Below are 18,883 nucleotides of genomic sequence, written 5' to 3'. Positions count from 1 at the left end.
TGGAAAAAATATCTTTAGAAGAACTTATGGGTTCCCTTCAAGTTCATGAACAAAGGATTACAAAAAGAGGAGAAGACAAAACTATGGAGCAAGCATTACAAACGAAGCTTACTCTTGAAAATAAACGAGAATCAAATTCTCAAAGAGGAAGAGGACGAGGACAAAGAGGAAGAGGAGGCAGAAATCAGACCAATCAAGAATCTCCAAAACATTGAAGGTGGTGGAGAAAATTCTAGCCAAAGAGACCGAGGTTATGGTCGAGGACGTGGCCGAGGCCGTGGACTTGGCAGAAACTCTAAAAGGTCTGAAATACAATGTTATGTTTGCAAAAGGTATGGACATTATTCTTATGAATGTTATTATAATCCTAACAATTAAGGTGATAAGGCAAATTTTGTTGAGGAAGAAAAGAACGTAAATCAAGTTTTATTAATGAGTTATGATAATTTGAAAGAGGATCAATCTATGACATGGTATCTAGATACAGGAGCTTCAAATCACATGTGTGGCATCAAAAAGTTATTTTCAGAAATGGATACAAGTTATTCCGGGAACATTACATTTGGCGATTTGTCTCAAAGACCAGTAAGAGGAAAAGGTAAAATTCTCCTTGAACTTAATAATGACAAGGAAGTATGCATTTCATATATTTATTATGTTCCTGATATGAAAAATAATATTTTAAGCTTGAGACAATTACTTGAAAAAGGTTATGAAATTGAGATGAAAGATATGGCTCTCTCAATTCGTGATAAGAATAAAATACTGATATCACATGTGAAAATGGCACAGAATAGAATGTTTCCTTTACATTTAAGTATTTTTGATCAATCAAATTGTTTTAAAGCTGATATTGAGGATATCTCTACACTTTGGCATCTTAGATATGCTCACTTAAATTTTGAGGCTTTGAAACTTCTAGAGAAGTATAATATGGTGACAGGAATGCCAAAAATTGATCGCCCAGCAAAATTGTGCGAAGTATGTGTCATGGGTAAGCAAGAAAGAAAGCCTTTCAAAGTGAGAAGGACAAAAAGAGCATGGAATCGACTTGATCTGGTACACTCAGATGTTTGTGGCCCTATCAATCTAGTATCACTTGGAGGAAGCAAGTATTTTCTTACCTTCACTTATGATCATAGTGGAAAAACTTGGGTTTATATGTTAAAAGAAAAGAAAGAAGTTTTAAGCAAATTCAAAGAATTTAAGGATTTGGTTGAAAGACAAAGTTGTTGTAAGATTAAATGTTTAAGAACAGATAGGGGTGGTGAATATATATCAAATGAATTTGAAAGTTTTTGTAGAAATAATGAAATTCTACATCAATTTACCATGCCATACACACCTCAACAAAATGGTGTCTTAGAAAGAAAAAATAGGACTATCTTTAATATGGTCCGATGTGTGTTAAAGGAAAGAAAAATTCTGAAAGAATTTTGGGGTGATGCTGTTGCTTGTGCAGTTTATTTGCTTAACGGGTTTTCGACAAAGCGAATTGGTAATGTTACACCAGAAGAAGCATTGACCTTACAAAAACTAAGAGTTGATCATTTGAGGATTTTTGGAAGTGTTGCATTTGCCAAGATACCAAAAGAGAAGAGAATAAAATTGGAGGATAAAAGTCAAAAATGCATTTTGCTAGGTTATCCAGAAAATTCCAATGGTTACAAACTCTACAATCCTATCACAAATAAAGTTGTGATGTCAAGAGATGTTGAGTTTGATGAACAACATATTTGGAACTGGAAAAGTGATGAGCAACATAAGAAAGCTATAGCTTTAGAAGAAGATGATACAATACAAGCAAGCACCGAAGTGGCTATTCCAGAATCATCACCTAGATCAACTAGGTCATATGATTCAAGAAGTCTAATTATAAGAAGGACAATACCGATTCAGGACCTATATGATGTGACTCAAAGGATTGATACTAATAATGATGAACTATCTTTATTTTATCTTTTTGCAGGATATGATCCATTAACCTTCGAATAAGCTTATAGAGATGAAAAATGGCGACAAGCTATGAATAAAAAGATTCATGCAATTAACAAAAATAATACATGAGAGCTTACTACACTTCCAAAAGACCACCAAGCTATCGGTGTTAAGTGGATCTTCAAAACAAAAAGAAATGCAAAAGGAGATGTGGAGAAATACAATGTCAGATTAGTTGCGAAGGGATATAAACAACAATATGAGATTGATTATGAAGAAGTATTTGCGCTAGTTGCTCGATTGGAGACAGTAAGATTACTTATCTCTCTAGCAGCTCAAATGGAATGGAAGATTTTACAAATGGATGTCAAATCAGTATTTCTTAATGGAGTTCTTGAAGAAGAGGTATATATTCAACAACCCCCTGGTTTTATTATTCAAGAACAAGAAGACAAAGTATACAAGTTAAAGAGAGCTCTTTATGAGTTTAAACAAGCCCCACGAGCATGGAATTCTCGAATAGATACTTATTTTATTCAAAATGGTTTTTCTAAATGTCTACATGATCATGCTCTCTATACGAAATCTAACTCTAATGGAGATATCTTGTTTATATGCCTGTACATAGATGATTTAATATTTATAGGCAATAGTAGCTCCATAATTATAGATTTTAAGCACTCTATGAAAAAGGAGTTTGAGATGATCGACTTGGGCTTAATGACTTATTTCCTTAGTATCGAAGTTATACAAGATAATGAAGGAATTTTTATCTCACAAGAAAATTATGCAAAGGAGGTTTTAAAGAAGTTTTTCATGGAAGATTGTCATCCTACAGATACACCTGTTGAATATGGCACCAAGTTGACCAAGGAAGGTGAAGGTAAATATATTAATCAAACTTATTATAAAAGTCTAGTTGGATGTTTAAGGTATTTAACATGCACTCGACCTGATATACTATTTGGAGTTGGTTTAATAAGTAGATTTATGGAAGTTCCAAAGACATCTCATTTAAATGTCGCTAAAAGAATTTTGCGATATATCAAAGGAACAATTGAGTATGGAATGTTCTATTCATCATCTTAAAAGTTGGAGCTCATTGGATATAGTGACAGTGATTGGGCCGGAAGCTACGATGATCGGAAGAGTACAACTGGATTTGTATTTTATTTTGGTGAAGCTACATTCACTTGGTCTTCAAAAAAGCAATGAATCGTTGCCCTATCAAGTTGTGAAGCAGAATATATAGCAGCTTCTTCTAGTGTTTGTCATACAATATGGCTAAGAAGATTATTCCAAGAACTTCATATGCCACAGGAGAAGTCAACCAAGATTTATGTTCATAACAAATCAGCTATTGCCTTAGCTAAGAATCTAGTCTATCATGAAAGATCAAAGCATATCGATACAAGATTTCATTTCATAAGAGATCATATAAAAAATAAAGAAGTGGAGATACATCATGTCAAGATAAGTGAACAAGTGGCTGATGTACTCACAAAACCTCTTAAATTTGAAATATTTCAACAACTTCGAAGAAAACTTGGCATGCTGGATGGAATAAGTTTAAGAGGGGAGAATGTTGGAATTAAACTTGTTCAAGTGTCACAAAAAGGTTCATTACATCAAGTGGGAGAATCATTACATCAAGAAGAAAAAATGGATTAAAAGTCTATAGAAGGATAAGTCAAATTGGTTATTGATTTTTGAAAAGGTTTCTTGAAAGAGAATGATTCATCTTGAATATAATTAATATAATATATCTTTAGGGACTATATAAACCTCATATGTTGGGTCATGAGGGTAATAGAGTTTCTGAAATTGTAAAAATATTTTTTTGAGAGAATTATAGAAAATTGAAGCTTGTCGTACTCTTCCTTTATTTGATATCTCTATCCTCTCTTCCTATCAACATCAACACTATATACTCGAGCTAGGCGGCAGCGACGTCTGCCGAAAGGAGGCGACTGTAGTCCTATCAGCGAAGGCTTGATCCAAGAACTTGGGAAGGAAAGCCGCTCCCGGTCTCCTTGTGGGCGAGGAGAAAGCCTAAGGCGAAGTATCCGGCGCCGACCAAGAGGGTGGTGGAAATGCTGAGGAGAGAGAGAGAGACAGAGAGAGAATTCCTTAGAGAAATCATCCATCCATGGACGGCCGAGAAGGATGGTGAATCCGAAATCGCCGTCGGCGGTGGAGCAGAGGCGGAGTGCGAGTCCCTGGCGCCGGAGCAGAGGGGGTCTCAAGACTCGGAGTCGGAACGACGGTGCTGGCGGATCGAGTTTGGATGTAATATTTGGATCTGCATCGTTGTCGGATTCAGTTAAATCCAACCCGAATTCCTATCGAACGCTGCCACATCCGGTCGGAGTGAATCACCCCTGAGAAATTTCGCGAGTAATGCCACCACCTTTCTCCCAAAACGTGTGGGGCCCACTTTTTAGGGGTGATTGCGTGTCCCTCTAAATTTAGCTATCATCTTTTCCATCTTCATCATAAAATTGTGGAACTTGCAATCTTTTTCTCAAATAAAAAATTAAAATCATAAATTCTACCCATCTTCATCATATTCCTCAATTATCATCGGGTCCATCCAATAAGGTACCATTAGGATTATCATGCCTTTGTCATCGGATCCATTGATATCCAACGAAAATAATAGTTTATATTGAGGTGAAAGTAATATAATTTTTTCACATAATAACAGAAATTATTAATCTTAAAAAAATTTCTTGTATATATATATATATATATATGTTTGAGTTAATGAAAACTTGTAGTAATTCTAATTGTAACAACTCAAGAATTGTACTCTACATACTGAATTAAGTCATCACTTAATAAGTAAATAGAACTCAAATTCATGACAACTCATACTACATAATAATTGTTTGAATAAAGTTATTATGTAAAAAAATTTGTGTTGAATCTATGGCCCAGTAGTTATTTTTTTTGGTTTGGTAGCCTATCATTAATCATCTTACACCTATATTTTAAATTACTAAAAAATATATCAACTTGGTCAAGTTGGCATTGAAGCCAATCCTAACCAGGATAGAGAGTGCGGTGGGTTTGCTTTAACTCTAATGCATTGCAGAATCTGCAGTGCCTTTTGTACCATTGGAATATGGAGGTATAAAAGTAAAAGTAAAATGAATTGTTGTAGACTATTCCCTCCACCAAAAAATATGCAGTGCTTTTGTACCATTGGAATATGGAGGTATAAATTTCTTTTATATTTTTCTTAATTAATTTTTTTATTTTTTATTTTTTTTTTAAAAAATAAATTATTTATTAAAACTAATTAATAATATTAAATTTTAAATAATAATAATAATAATAATAATAATAATAATAATGTTGAATGTATTATTCCTCTGACACGGAGAACGTGAGGAGATAGGTTTTAATATCATTTAATTTGTACTTGATTCGTAATCGACTCAGTGAAGGATTAATTCGATCTGATGTGGGCCAAGCATTTATGTCTAGCTTCTTCTGGGCCCACATATGATGAGGCCGGTTAACAAAATGGAAAGTGCTTTAACGGTTCTCATCCCATATCTATCTATCTATCTATCTAATTCTTAATCTCATTTGTTCCTCGCATCTAACTAATAAAAATAATTGATGCCTCTATGTCCACATTCAATAAGAATCTTAAGAAAGAAATCTAATAAATTAGGATGTTTTGCATGCCCGAGTTTCCCATGTTTGGATAACAACCCACGGAATAAAAATAAACATAAAATAAAATTTTCTTTGAATATTAAGTATATGTTGAAAAGGGTTATTTTGTTTCTTAATTATAATTACCAGCATCATAGAATTTGATTAGAATACGTGCAATAATTCAGAACAACAAATTCTAGCATTTATCTCGACAAGATATGCATTATCATAAAGAAGAAAACGAAGTGAACATGTGGACAACACATTTAATGTCTCGAAAGATACATGTGTGTTAGAGATGGATGATGGTGAGAAGTGGCGTGGGGCTTCCATTTGGGTCATTATCATTATTATTATCATTATTATTATTATTATCATTAGGTGAATAGGTCATTCAGTCATCTATTCATATATTGATAGGATAATATCTATGCAACTATTTTACATAATTAACAATGGAAAAAAAGGAACAACCAATCAACTTCACATTAGAGAAAAAACAAATAACCTATTGGTATCTTCACTTAATTTTAGATTTCCCACTTAACTTTATATTGATAGACTAATATCAAGAAGAGAAATGCTTTATACAACTATTTTACAATATTCTAAAAATGCAAAAAAAAAAAAACACTCAATCAACTTATACAATAAGAGTTCTTTTTTTTTTCTCGAGAAAATTATTAGAAAAAAGAAAAATAAAAGATGATGAGTTAATTTATTTAGACAAATTAAATCAGTACTTCCCTGTAAAAGTTGATTGAGCTAATGGCAGGCGTAATTTTGGGAGAGTGCTTCGATTCGTGAGCTACAGAGCACAGGAGGAGCTCGTTGAATCATCATCGGACAAGTTAGGTGGGATGATCACCGGACTGAGGTACAATGCTTCCAACCGCAGGCTGCCTGACAAGCCACTAAGCAACAGGAGGAAGACTCCATTTCCAAAGGCTTCACTCGAGATAGGTGCTCGATGAGAAGAACATGGGTGGGACCCCCTCGGCCAAACAATGCAGAAAGCCATGGAGTTCACATGCCCTAAAAGCCCCTCCGTCATGCGCTCCTCCTCCTCCTTTCCAGGTCTACCCAACCCACAAGAAACCCAAGGTAAGGATTGAAACCCAGGAATTGCTCCTTGCAGGACCTGCTCCTGGAAAGGGATGGTGGACCAGCCATGGTGTTCCTAAATAAATCCACAAACAACGATTTGTCTTTTTTTTTTCGTTAGCAAAATCTTAAGAAACTTTTTTAAATGATTGATTTTTTTTTTCAAACGATAAGGACGAGATTTAAGCACATGTTCTTGTAATATTCTATCGGAATTTTTTACCAACTAAGCTAGTTAGCATCTTCAAGATCATTGAGATTATTATATATATAGTACTTCAGATATTATTGATTATTATATATATTGTTCAAACAATAGTAAAATATATGAATATATCAAGAAAAGAAAATCTAATTAGAAAATTCAAAAAAAATTTACCTTTACGAGAAAGAAAAAAAATAAAAAAATAAACTTCGATGCCGTGATACATTGTTTTAAATGATCATGATTCGAGTCACCAAAATAGATTCAGCATAAATGTCAAACGAGAAAATTAAGTAGATCAAATAGCCTTGATAGGACCGGCTACCCTACATGATGCGTTCTTACTCATAATCGTCCTTGTTGTTGTTTTTTTTTGGACTCCCCTCGGAAGCATGTCGGTCGCGCCATTGGCCATGACAAACGCATGCAACATTTGAAGTCGCCATGATTACTGATAGAGAGAGAACAGATGGACATGTCGTCCAGCTGCTTCATAAAGCCCGGTGGTGAAGCTAAGCGTGCACCGCTTTCTGACAAACAAGAGTGGAAGATGTAAAGAGAGAGAGAGAGATGTTATTATCTTGTGAGAGCGATAAACACCGAGTCTCTTTTTTCTCTTTGTACCAATCAAATAAAATATAATTTTAACAATACATACCAATACGATAAAAAATAAAATAATAAACAAATCGTAAAATAAGATTTATAATTTTTCTTTTTTGTTGAAGAGGAAGAGAAAAGTCGAAACCAAAACAAAAATTCAGACATCAACGAATAAAGAATATATATATATATATTTATATATATAAAGATATATAACATTTAACATCAAAATGTACACTTTTATTTAAAATATCAGCAGCTTATATCAAAATCTGACCTTATATTAGTCCATGAAGAGACTACGTTTCGTTTACTGAGCCATGCTTATAACATCCATCTATCGGGGGATAACTTTCTTCTACCTCTCCAACGCTTCGATCCAGAGGAATCAGAAACAGCGGACAAACAGAGGACGCTGAGTGCAAAAGTTGCGTGCAGAGGCATACATCAAAGAGAAGGAATCGAGTGTTTGCCACGAGTTAAAAAAAGGAATAGTTTAAATCGAATCCTCCACGTGACAAAACTAAAAAGTCGTCGTCCAAGAAATGGGACCACTATTTTACCTTTTCTTTTCATTTTCCTTCCTTCCAATATTAGCATCTCTCTCTCTCTCTCTCTCTCTCTCTCTCTCTCTCGTACGTTGCGTTTCCTTGACGTTCAGAGCCAGGACGGAAGGAACGTGGGCGTGCGAGCACAGGAACGGGTTTGATTTAAGGCGCACTAGTCCCGTGACGCTGCCCTCTCCTATGACCTGAGGAAGATAGCGAGCCGTGAGGAATCAAGAACAAGGCGTGATGGAGAGGAAGGATGTGAAGACGCACCCCGCTAACAGGTACCGGTTGCTCTGCTTCTAACTTGCAATGATCTCACGGCTTCCACGTCTCGGATTCTGTCTGAAATCTTCTTGCTGTTGGCGATGGATGTTCTTGTTGTCGAGAATATGCTCGATTGTAGTTGCTACCGCTCTTCTCTCCATCTGATTCCATGTATAAATATTTCTCTTTTGCTTTGGGTTGTTGTGTTGCTATGTGGGAGATTGTTGAGGGGGTTGACGATGACAACGGCGTACCCACCGGCTGCTGCGTCGCCGTTCACCATCTTCTACGCCGGAAAGGTCAGAGTCTACAACGCGATCCCGCCGGAAAAGGTATCTGACTCCGGATCTAGATCCGTTTAGTTGGAACATCTCCCCACACTGCACGCTTTGGACTCGCCACTCCAGCTGAAGCTTTTGGGTCGACACTGAAGCAGGCCCAGGCGATCATGCTCATCGCCGCCGCCGTTGCTGGGGCTACGAAGGTATCTGGCGACCGGACTCCTGCTGCCGCCGAGAAAGCCCCCGCAATTGTCGGCCCCAGCGCTGCCGCGGCCGCCGCGGCGCTCGGGCCGGTGCTCACGAGGTCTCTGTCACTGCAAAGCTCCACTGCCGGCGGGCAGCCCCAGCCGCAGCTGATGCCTACCGCCAGCGACGCTCTGTGCAAGCTGCAAGATGGTCGGAACTCCCCCCTCTTCCTTGGTTCTAGTGGTTCCTTTTTCTCCACCATTAGCTCACAGATCAGAGATTATTAGTGACTCCTCTTCTTGCTCGCTTGCAGAACTGCCCATGGCAAGAAGGCACTCGCTTCAGCGTTTCCTGGAGAAACGCCGGGACAGGTGAGCTTCCTGCTCCACCGTCAACTTGTTCTTCTTTCCATGTTCTCTCTACTTTTGTCAGGAAATAATCCTGTTGATTCGTGTCCGATCACGTAAACTTCAATCTAAATCCATATCAGTTGGCTTGATTTAGGCAGTATACTGCATAGTTATCAGCAATCTATAAACATAGAATCACACCTGATTACATTCCTTTCATGTCTTCAAGTCACATCTTGGTTAATTCTTTAATAATCCGCTACAATGAACCCTAGAGAATAACTCATAAATAATCTTGTCATGACACCATTAAGATATGTGCATCTGAAAATTATTATTATTATTTCAGATATTTAATCTTGATATTCCAAATACCAAGTCCCTTAATTATTATTATTATTATTTTGTGGACATAACATCACCCTGGAGATAAATACTACATTCTTGGTGCTGAAAAATCTTGAAGCCCCTTGATGTGTGGATACCATGACTAGGACACTATCCACAGAATATTTCACAGGATAAAAGGAAACCCTAAAATTAGATTATGTCCGTTTCAATTATAATTGGGGATTTGGGGCACATGAGTTAGGTAGCAGGTCGACATTTCCAACGTTATCGATGTGACGCGCACACGGGTGATGCAACCGTGCGAATGCCCCTTGCTGGTTTACCAGCCTCGCCTCCTCGTATGATGACTGGAGGCAGAAAGGGTCCCAAATGGGGCCCTTTCACAGGAGATCTATCCATTCTACAAAATTTGGCATTTCCTTTATATATTATACCTGTCAAACCTCTAAATCATCTTCCCAATGACTACTTTGTGCAGGCTGGCAAATAGGGCCCCCTATGCTGCAGAAAAGTCTTCAGACATGGAAGTGGCCTCGGAGGAGAGGCCTCAACTCACCTAATCAGCTTGCAGTTCGTCACTGCCATAAGAAACTTGATTAGGAAAAGCTGCTATGCTGCCACTCGTAGTTGAATCATGAACTTTGTGTTAGGTCACCTTTACTGATGTCTCTCACTGCATCATTTTACTGTCCTATGATGAACCTCTTGCATTTATGAACATGCAATTATTACTAATGTTAAAAGTGCTGTGTGGCATGCAGTATCGATGTTTGATACACAACTTCAGACATTAATTTCTGCTTACTGTCCTTGTGATCTAATAGCAAACTGCAAGTGATGTAAAAAGAGTGGCGAACACTTACAGATATTTCGTAACAACAGGGGCCAGTCACAGAGTCCGGTGGTAGTAGGTATCAGACACGGAGGATTTAGCCACCGATCACCGCACGGAGGGTGGCAGATACACCTACGAGACAAAGCAATTAGGAAAACAACAGCATGAGAACAATTAGAGTGTACGAAGAAGACATCAAGCTGAAACGTTGTTAGCAATGGTTTTGCTGTACCAAGTCTCGTAGATGATGCAAAAGCTGCTATTGCCGGAAGTCGTGCGTACACATAATACGGTAGAAAGGCTGCTAATGACTTCTGACTTCCACTTTTGACATATCGCACGATTCCACCAACTTTGACGATGGCAACCAAGACAACAAATTAGTTTGAATTCCCAATTCTAAAGCAAACTATACATGTATTAACGAAAAACAGGTTCACAATGCATATAAAACACAACACCATAGAGTAATCAGAATATTATATGTGCGGAAGTTTCATCATTCCATTGTAAAGCATCTTATGCTAGACCATCAAAGAACAGAATTGTAAATCCACTCCTTTCAGTTCGAATGTACTTCGCATATCTGACAGTCTAAATCTACAAAAACAATTGATCAAGGGAATGAAACTGCAAAGAAGAAGTCATACTTATCCAAGATTCATAACCTTTGAATAAATCAGCCAGATCTACAACCATGACAAAAATTTTAAGCAGTCCAAGATGTTTCACCCATTACAGTAGCTAGTGCCACCAATTCTAAAGTTCCCAGGTCAAATGGATCAGATGTCTAAGCGAGGCCAAGAACAGGATCCATACAATGGAACTGCTTATTGACCAATTGAGTCCAACCCAATTGAATGTTGACATATAGATATACACACTCAGCAGGTTTTAAGATATTTAATAATAGACTCATGTTTAGTTTGACAAATTGTAAAAAGCATTTTAAAAAAATTTAATCGGAACTTGACTAGGCCAATCGTCTTACTCCCAAAATCAATTAAACAGGCTAAGAACAAAATAGAACCCGCAATCTCTATTTCTCAAGTCAAATTTACAAATTTAAGAGAAGAAAATAAGACCACCTGATTGATACAGAAATTAGTTGGTGAAAAACTCCTCTTGTGGCCCAATCTCCAATATTTTCTTCCCTCAAGGTAGAACTTGAACAAATGCATTACAATATAAGATGGAACATAACCATCTATTAGTTAAAGAGACCTTATGTTCTGAATCGCCTGGTTATAATTCTCCCAATCATAATATATTGACTTCATATTCACTAATTAAAGTTCTTTGAAGGATAATCACATCAAATAGATTGATATGGCGTACGTTATGAGATAAGAAGGTACTAAATTGTTTTAGCTTCGACCAATTATTAAACTGTCCTAAACTAGAGTTAAAGTACCATCTTCATACTCTTCCAATGAGCAGATACGCAGCAACTAAAGACTGTGTGTCACCAGGCAGGTGTAAATTGAGTTGTCAGAATCTGATAATAGCACGATGTAGGTGCCATTAACAAGCGCAACATGGTACACGATACATGTAACACTGTAGATACTGTGTCCTTGTCAATAGGCAAAAGCAGCATATCAGACATTCCTTTTCTAAAAGATGACAAAGGCTCTATTTTCAAATTATATCTTAGAATGATTACAAACCAATGATATACTGTTTTTCTTTTAGAAAAATATGCTAACTGCAAGTTAGCATATAAAAGCAAATCAAATATAAATATATCGCAAATTCATTTGTACATGTTATAATGAAGTCAAAAACGTACATCATCTCTTCCTAAGACCTTCGACTGTCTTCTTCTGGAAATGAGATGCAACTAATATAACTTGAAGCTTCATACAGATTTTTCATGTTGCAAAACATTAACTTATAGTAAAATTAAATAGGGCTTTCAGTATAAGGGTTTTTGTTTGTCTTTGTTTTGCAAGAAGGGCAACACACCTACAAACAAGCTAATTTTTTTAGTTTAATTCGAATTGAGAGATCATAAACACTAAATTTACTGGAAAAGGGAAGAGCTTATCAAACCGATAATAGAATGTACATGGAACAAGATACGTCAAGCTCCAATTACAAGCATCTCTCAGCATTATTTGTTGGATTGTGAAAGAATTACACATTAAATATCTTAAAAGGTCAAATTACCTACAGCATTTGGGCATCCAATTTATGTGCTTTAAGCAACAAAGATTCACATCGACAAGTACACGATCCAAAGGAAGCTTAAGGGAAAGAAAGCACAGAGGTAGGGTCAGGGGTTACCACCAACGAGGGCCGCGAAAACCGGCGTCAACTTCTTCTCCTTGTCGACCCCTCCCTCCTCGCCTCCTCGGAGCGGTCGTCGTCGCCTTCGCCAGCACCCGAGCCGTGATCGGGCCCCTCGACTCCTCCTGCTTCGTCGTCTTGTACATCTACCTCGACATCCTGTGCCTCGGAATCAGCGGCGGCGGCGACTCAGTGATTTCCGTCGATCAAGGGAAGGAAGGTGATAGGAAATGAGGCGGCCCGGGGTTCGAGGGGCGGAAGAAGCGCGCAGCGGGGAGAAAGATCCGGGAGGCGGTAGCCGAGTGGCGGAGGACGAAGAGGGACGTAGGCAGCGATGCGACGGCCATAGTGGCGGCGGAGGCAACTGCCATTTTTCTGGTCGTTCGAACGGCGAACCAGTGGAGCTCGGGTTTAAGGCCTCGATGAGCGCAACAGCTCGACGTGGCGCACATCGAGGAGACGAGAGAAGTGGGACCAGGTCGGTGCCTTGTTGATGTTCTCCGACTCCGCCTGCATCAGCCATCTTTCAAGTCGTGACACGAAACAACTCTAAGCTCTTAAAACGTTCTCGAACATGAGGATCAGATGTTCCAACCAAGACAGAAATTCACAGATCACAACGTCGGGCCTAGGGCAAAATATGCGAATTCTGTGGTCCCCACTCGGCCAGTGCGATGGGAAAAAGCCGTCACCCTGCCTATATCTTCACAGCCGATCCCTATCCACCTCCGAGTTGCGCCAGCCGGCACATCCGGAAGATTCTAAACGTAATGATACAAGGAAGAATCTTATGATTACACAGAGAGATAGAGAGAGGAGAGAGAGATTGTCTTGGACTCAGCCGCCACTCAGTGAGTTGCTTGGATTTTAACACGTCATCAAGTCAATCGGCTTAATCCGATGACGGAGGCAGAGTCAGACGCCACCGATGACAAGTTTTGATGCGACAAGCTAAAATTGCTTTGTTCGCGTTTCTGTAAGGGATCGGGATCATCCTGCGCAAGATGGAACAGTAAACCAGCTTCCCGCTACGCTAAGTATGGAAGACGGGTTGTGTGAACTAGAAATGGTTGTGGAGAAGAGGAAGGAGCGGTGGGCATTGCAGCTCGGAGGAGTGAAGGATAACGCCACACCTTCCCAATATACATGGTAAGCCGCCCGAATCCATGCCACCTCCCCAGACATAAGCGAATGCAGCTCCTTCGCATTTGTTCCCGCTTCATTTCCATCCAGGGAGCCTTGTTTCCCCTCCCTCCCCCCCTGCCCTCCTCGTCCTCCGCTCGCAGCGGCCGCCGTCGTCGACCGGCCGGTGCTTGATGCTCTTCACGAGAATCCTCTGGAGGAGGAGGAGCGCAGGCGTTGAGAGTGAAAGAAGTGATGAAGGGCGAAGAGATGCTGCAGCATTGTCTGATGTCGAAGTCCTCGGAAAGCGAGGGGAAGGAGGACGAACAGGCGGTGGTGATCGACGATCCTCCCTTGACGTGGAATGCCGGTAGTGCCGCCATGGGAGGCAGCAAGAAGAGGTTGCTCTCGAAGCAGCTGTCGATGAGAGAGACAACGAGGGAGGCCAAGTGGGAGAAGCGGAGAAGGCAGACACTGCACAGGAGGCACATGATGATGGAGGCGGGAAACGATGAGGAGAAGGCCGTCGAGAAGGAGCCCGGCGATGACGGCGAGAGGAGGCTGAGCGGAAGAGTGAAGAGCCTGACCGATGAGGACCTTGATGAGCTGAGGGGATGCATAGAACTCGGGTTCGGGTTCAGCGAGGAGGAAGGCGGCCATGACCTCCGCCACACCCTCCCCGCACTCGACCTCTACTTCGCCGTAAACCGTCAGGTCTCTGACCCCAAGCTGTGGTCCTCGCCGAGCCCTGCCTCGACCCCGACCTCCACCTCGTCTCCGTCAACCTTGTGCGGCCCTCTGAGCCCCCGCAGCCCCGATGAGCAGACGCGTTCCGGCTCTTCCGAGGCCTGGAAGATATTCAACCCAGGTGCTGATCTACAACACCATGTCAACCTATCGATCTAACACATATAGAACGGAAATGTTGATGACAACTAGGGTGGTTTGGGTGCTGAACAGGAGACAATCCGCAGCATGTGAAGGCGAGACTGCGGCACTGGGCGCAGGCTGTGGCGTGCTCTCTCAAGCAAAGCAACTGACAGCGATCTCATGCATGCGAACCCTTCCGAGAGAAGAAGCGGCAGATCTATTCGAGTCATCTCTCACATCCATTCTACGTCATCATCCACTATTTGACACTTACTGCGAACTATTATCGTTTGATGTCGTCGGTTCATCAGCCCACTCCTTTTCTTCTTGTTTCTTTTCTCTTTTTTCTAGTGTCATCAGCACCATTACATGGATAGTCAATAGGAAGAAAATAAGTTTGCACCCATGGACGGAATCATTGCATACAGCTTGTCACCAAGAGAGATGATCCAAGAGCAGCAAGTCAACTTGGTGAATTCAATGGGAAGCAATAGTTTTTCTGGTACCATTTTTGCAGTTTGTCTTCTCACCCAGTTTGTCTCATCCTTTAGAGTATACACTTACATATTATTTGCTCTGCTGCTGCTTAATTGATGACATCTCACAACTTATGAATCAAGACTCAGTTAGATCAATCCATCCATCGCTTCAGCATTCTCCAAATCAAATATGATATGACAAATCTTTCATATCTTGGACCGAACACTATATCAGTGTGACATTTAAGTTACCAAATGGACAAGATGATCACGAGGAGGAAGAAGAGAGAAATAAAACGACAAGCCAAAGAAGAGAATTATTAGGCGAAACTTGGACTTGACCTTCCCAAGTGGAAGAGTTTTTAGGGATCAACTCAAGTCTATCAACTTGGTTGACAGGAGTCTGCTCGCCATCACCAAACCGGGCCGGCGGCGTCGTCCTCATACCCAGAAAGAGACCCAAGAAGGACGTCGTCATCAACATAAGATGCGAAGAGGAGCTTACCGATTCGACGGTCCGGATCGCGTGAATGCGTTTACCGGGTCAAATTTTTTGGGCGCTGAAGGCATTAACTCCTAATCCTACCAAGACCAAGCTGTGGCAGCTATTGCATTCTGCTTTGGGTGCGACCAAAACCACGGTCCGCCTTCGCAGTAGACCGCAGCCCATCAACGTTGAATTCTCTCGCTCTCGGTTGCTCATCTTCCTCCGTCTTGCACTCATCCACCACCTTGAGTTGAGTGTTATGCCTCCTCGCTCAGTCGCAGCTTCCCACACGTCTAAAACTTCCTTCTCTTTAAGCAAGTATTTATACGTTGATGCTTCTTTCTCGACGAACTGCAAGAGGAGGGCAGAATGTCCACAGCCGATCAATCGATGGGAGGCGGAGGGGGCGGGGGCGGCGGCGATAACGCTGGCGTGAAGATAAGCAGCGAGATTGTGGTGGCGGCCATCATATTCTTCTTTATGGTGGTCGTCCTAGCCTTCTTCTTCTATCTATACGCCAAGCGGCGCTTGCGCTCCGCCCTCCGCACCCGCTCTCGGTCTCGCTTTGACTTCGCCGCCGCCGACCTCGGCCCCCTCCCCGTCCCGGGTCGTGGCCTTGAAGCCGCCATGCTTCGGTCGCTGCCCGTCACCGTTTACCGGGCGGCGGACTTCAAGCAGGGGATCGAGTGCGCCGTCTGCCTCTCCCAGTTGACCGACGGTGAAGTGGCTCGGCTGCTCCCTAAGTGCGGCCACGGTTTCCACCTCGATTGCATCGACATGTGGTTTTGCTCTCACTCCACTTGCCCCCTTTGCCGAAGGCCCGTCGGCATCAACCCAAATGCCGAGCCCGTGTCAGGGTTACCGACCGTTCATGCTCAGATGAATGCAGGGAATTCTGTAACAACTGCTACAGTAGAAAACAGAGATGGCTCGCTGGAGAGTTCTTCGAGCTCTTCAGGAGCACTTGTGATTGAGATACCGCGTAGGGTAGCGGAGGCGTTCCCGCCGACGAGTAGGCTGACCACGGAAGAGGCGACATCGCCTGTTCCAGCGAGGTTTAGGTCGCTGATGAGGCTGTGGAGCCAGGGGAGACGGGCTGCCGGTGCGTCACATAGCCTCAGCGAAGGCGGCGACACAGAAGCGACGAGGGAGGGATCGAGTGGGAAGCATTGATGCATCAAGTTCCGAGCTGTATAAAGTTGATTTCTTTATTCTATTGAGGTGGTGAATAATAATTCACAAATTAGTCGCTTAGATTCATTCTCATTTGTCGATCCAAATGAGTATATCGTTTGTAATTATTGGTACGTGCATCGAAAACACTGATAAATCGATTGTGAAGTCTCTCTTATTTTGCTCACTATAAATACTAATACTCAAAATAAACAGTAAAAGATATCCTAAATAAAAACTAATTTAATAATTAATCATAAAATCGATCTTACGTTGAAATTTTACCTTCGTCACTTATTTTTTATAAAAAATAAAAAATAAAAATATTAATTATTAAGCATAGCAAATGTGATGGGAGACGACAAATGGATTGGGAACTAAAGTGAAATCATACATGATAAACAAATCATCTTTACATGATTTCCTTGTAATAATATTTGAATAAAATAATCTTTAGTCCAGATTAATCTGATTAAGATAAAGATTCATCATTTTTAGCTTGAGTTTATCTTTTTATAAATAAAAAAATATATTATACAAGGTTTGAGAAATCATAACTATTCATATTTAAAATAAGAAAAAAAATGTCAGAAATCTTACAATCATGAGTTGGGTTAACAGATATTATATCACATGAATTAAACCCAAAAATTTAAACTTCTAAATTATGAGCTACACCTAATAAATGTAATTTGATTTTTTTAATCCTTATCCTTAGAAATATGAGGTTATCTTTTCGGGACATCTCTCTAAATCTCACGGATATGAATGTTCTCAACATCTTCCTCTTTATTTTCTTTCTCTTACTTTTAAGGGTGTTTTATTAAATATTACTTATTTTCTGATGTTACGAAACAGTTCACTTATTTGCATCTATCTATCACGATGTGATTCATCATCAAATCATGTTTGATTGGCTCAATCCAAAAAACAAAAAAAAATCAGTTTTGCTCTCCACCTAAATATTTTTTCTCTAACACCTTTCTCCAATCTCTTCTTGCTCCTATTTCTTGAAGGGTTACAAAGCGAAAAGAGGAGAACATTTCTCACTTTTACAATAATTTTTAATACCTTAAGCACTTAGAATTTTTCACATTATCAATTGCACTTTTGTTACTCTTTCACGTAGAAAATGGTGAAGTATTTATAGGTCCTAATAACTTTTAAATTGGAGCAAAAAAGTATCACTTCTTCGGATTTCGGGATACTGACGGTACCACTGTCATTATTGGACAATACTACCACCTGTAGACTAATATTGGGTGGTACCATCACTCAGTTTGGACGGTATCATGTCTGGGCGATACGACCGCCTGACAAAGCTCGGAGACCGAGCTCTAGCGGTACCATCAGTCGACAACATTAACTATCAATGATACCACCATCCAGAACACTTGAGAGACCGAGTCCTAGGCAGTGCCACCGCCGGCCGTGATTTTAGATGCTGAATGAGTTGTTCAATCCAACCCAAATCAGCCCCAATTGGCCCCTAATTGAGTTAGTGGGATCACCTCCCAATCCTAACTCAATTTAATATTCTAACTACGATTAAGGCGAGCAATTAGTGTAGTATATCGATTTTTCTCTCGGCGATCCTCCAGCGAACTTCTTGGTGAGTCTTCTAGTGCATTTTCGGCGAACTCCTGATGAACTCTTGGCAATCTTCTGATGAACTTCTCGGCGATCTTCCGAACTCTTGACAATCCTTTGACAAACTCTCGGTGATCTTCAAATGAGCTCTCGGTAAGCTCCCGGTACATTATCAGAATCTTCGACTCTAGCCCATCATCTGCTTTACGCCTTACTGCTATCATAGTTAATCCTGCACACTTATCTCAACATATAGATTAGGTCAAATAATTTACCAATTGATTTCATCATCAAAATCCAAGATTCAACACTAACATGATCACTTTTTTTATTTTTATTTCTAAAAAAATAACTCATGAAAAGCATCATGTAATTTTGAAATAAAGTAAAGGGATTCTGGTTACCTTGTTGTTGAGAGTCATCAAAGCGAAGTTCACCACTTCGTCTTTATCAGTTTGCTTCTAATGTTCTAAGGTATTCGTTTCGTCCCAAAGTGCTTTCTTCTTCTTGCGTTCATAGCAAGTAGTTGC

The 18,883-nt window shown here is 40.2% G+C and overlaps 3 protein-coding genes and 1 long non-coding RNA gene across 5 annotated transcripts; 3 read left to right on the top strand and 1 right to left on the bottom strand.

The window, feature by feature from the left end:
* The first annotated feature begins 8,213 nt into the window (after window positions 1–8,213).
* Window positions 8,214–10,265, top strand: LOC135678876 (protein TIFY 3-like). Of its 2 annotated transcripts, none has more exons than XM_065192109.1 (5): window positions 8,214–8,354; window positions 8,558–8,669; window positions 8,774–9,014; window positions 9,118–9,175; window positions 9,984–10,265. In XM_065192109.1, exons 1-5 carry the CDS (start codon window positions 8,317–8,319, stop codon window positions 10,063–10,065), a joined length of 531 nt encoding a protein of 176 aa, XP_065048181.1. In that variant the 5' UTR covers window positions 8,214–8,316; the 3' UTR covers window positions 10,066–10,265. The 2 variants fall into 2 exon arrangements, with proteins under 2 accessions (XP_065048181.1, XP_065048180.1); XM_065192108.1 differs by having other exon boundaries at window positions 8,771–9,014.
* Window positions 8,868–13,283, bottom strand: LOC135678877 (uncharacterized). The gene is made up of 4 exons (XR_010515106.1): window positions 12,630–13,283; window positions 10,573–10,692; window positions 10,369–10,472; window positions 8,868–9,279 (listed from the first exon to the last, which is right to left on the bottom strand). It is a non-coding gene; the product is annotated as an uncharacterized LOC135678877 (long non-coding RNA).
* Window positions 13,284–13,904: 621 nt separating this feature from the next.
* On the top strand, window positions 13,905–14,928 carry LOC135679946 (uncharacterized). The gene is made up of 2 exons (XM_065193928.1): window positions 13,905–14,622; window positions 14,715–14,928. The coding sequence occupies exons 1-2, from the start codon at window positions 14,010–14,012 to the stop codon at window positions 14,792–14,794; spliced, it is 693 nt and encodes a 230-aa protein (XP_065050000.1). The 5' UTR covers window positions 13,905–14,009; the 3' UTR covers window positions 14,795–14,928.
* A 1,007-nt stretch (window positions 14,929–15,935) lies between these two features.
* LOC103991915 (E3 ubiquitin-protein ligase EL5-like) lies at window positions 15,936–16,934 on the top strand. The gene has a single exon (XM_009411454.3). The coding sequence runs from the start codon at window positions 15,960–15,962 to the stop codon at window positions 16,761–16,763; it is 804 nt and encodes a 267-aa protein (XP_009409729.3). The 5' UTR covers window positions 15,936–15,959; the 3' UTR covers window positions 16,764–16,934.
* The last annotated feature ends 1,949 nt before the right edge of the window (window positions 16,935–18,883 follow it).

Source organism: Musa acuminata, chromosome BXJ1-7 (genome assembly GCF_036884655.1).
Source record: "Musa acuminata AAA Group cultivar baxijiao chromosome BXJ1-7, Cavendish_Baxijiao_AAA, whole genome shotgun sequence".
NCBI lineage: Eukaryota > Viridiplantae > Streptophyta > Magnoliopsida > Zingiberales > Musaceae > Musa > Musa acuminata.
This window is presented reverse-complemented; position numbering and strand designations above follow the sequence as displayed.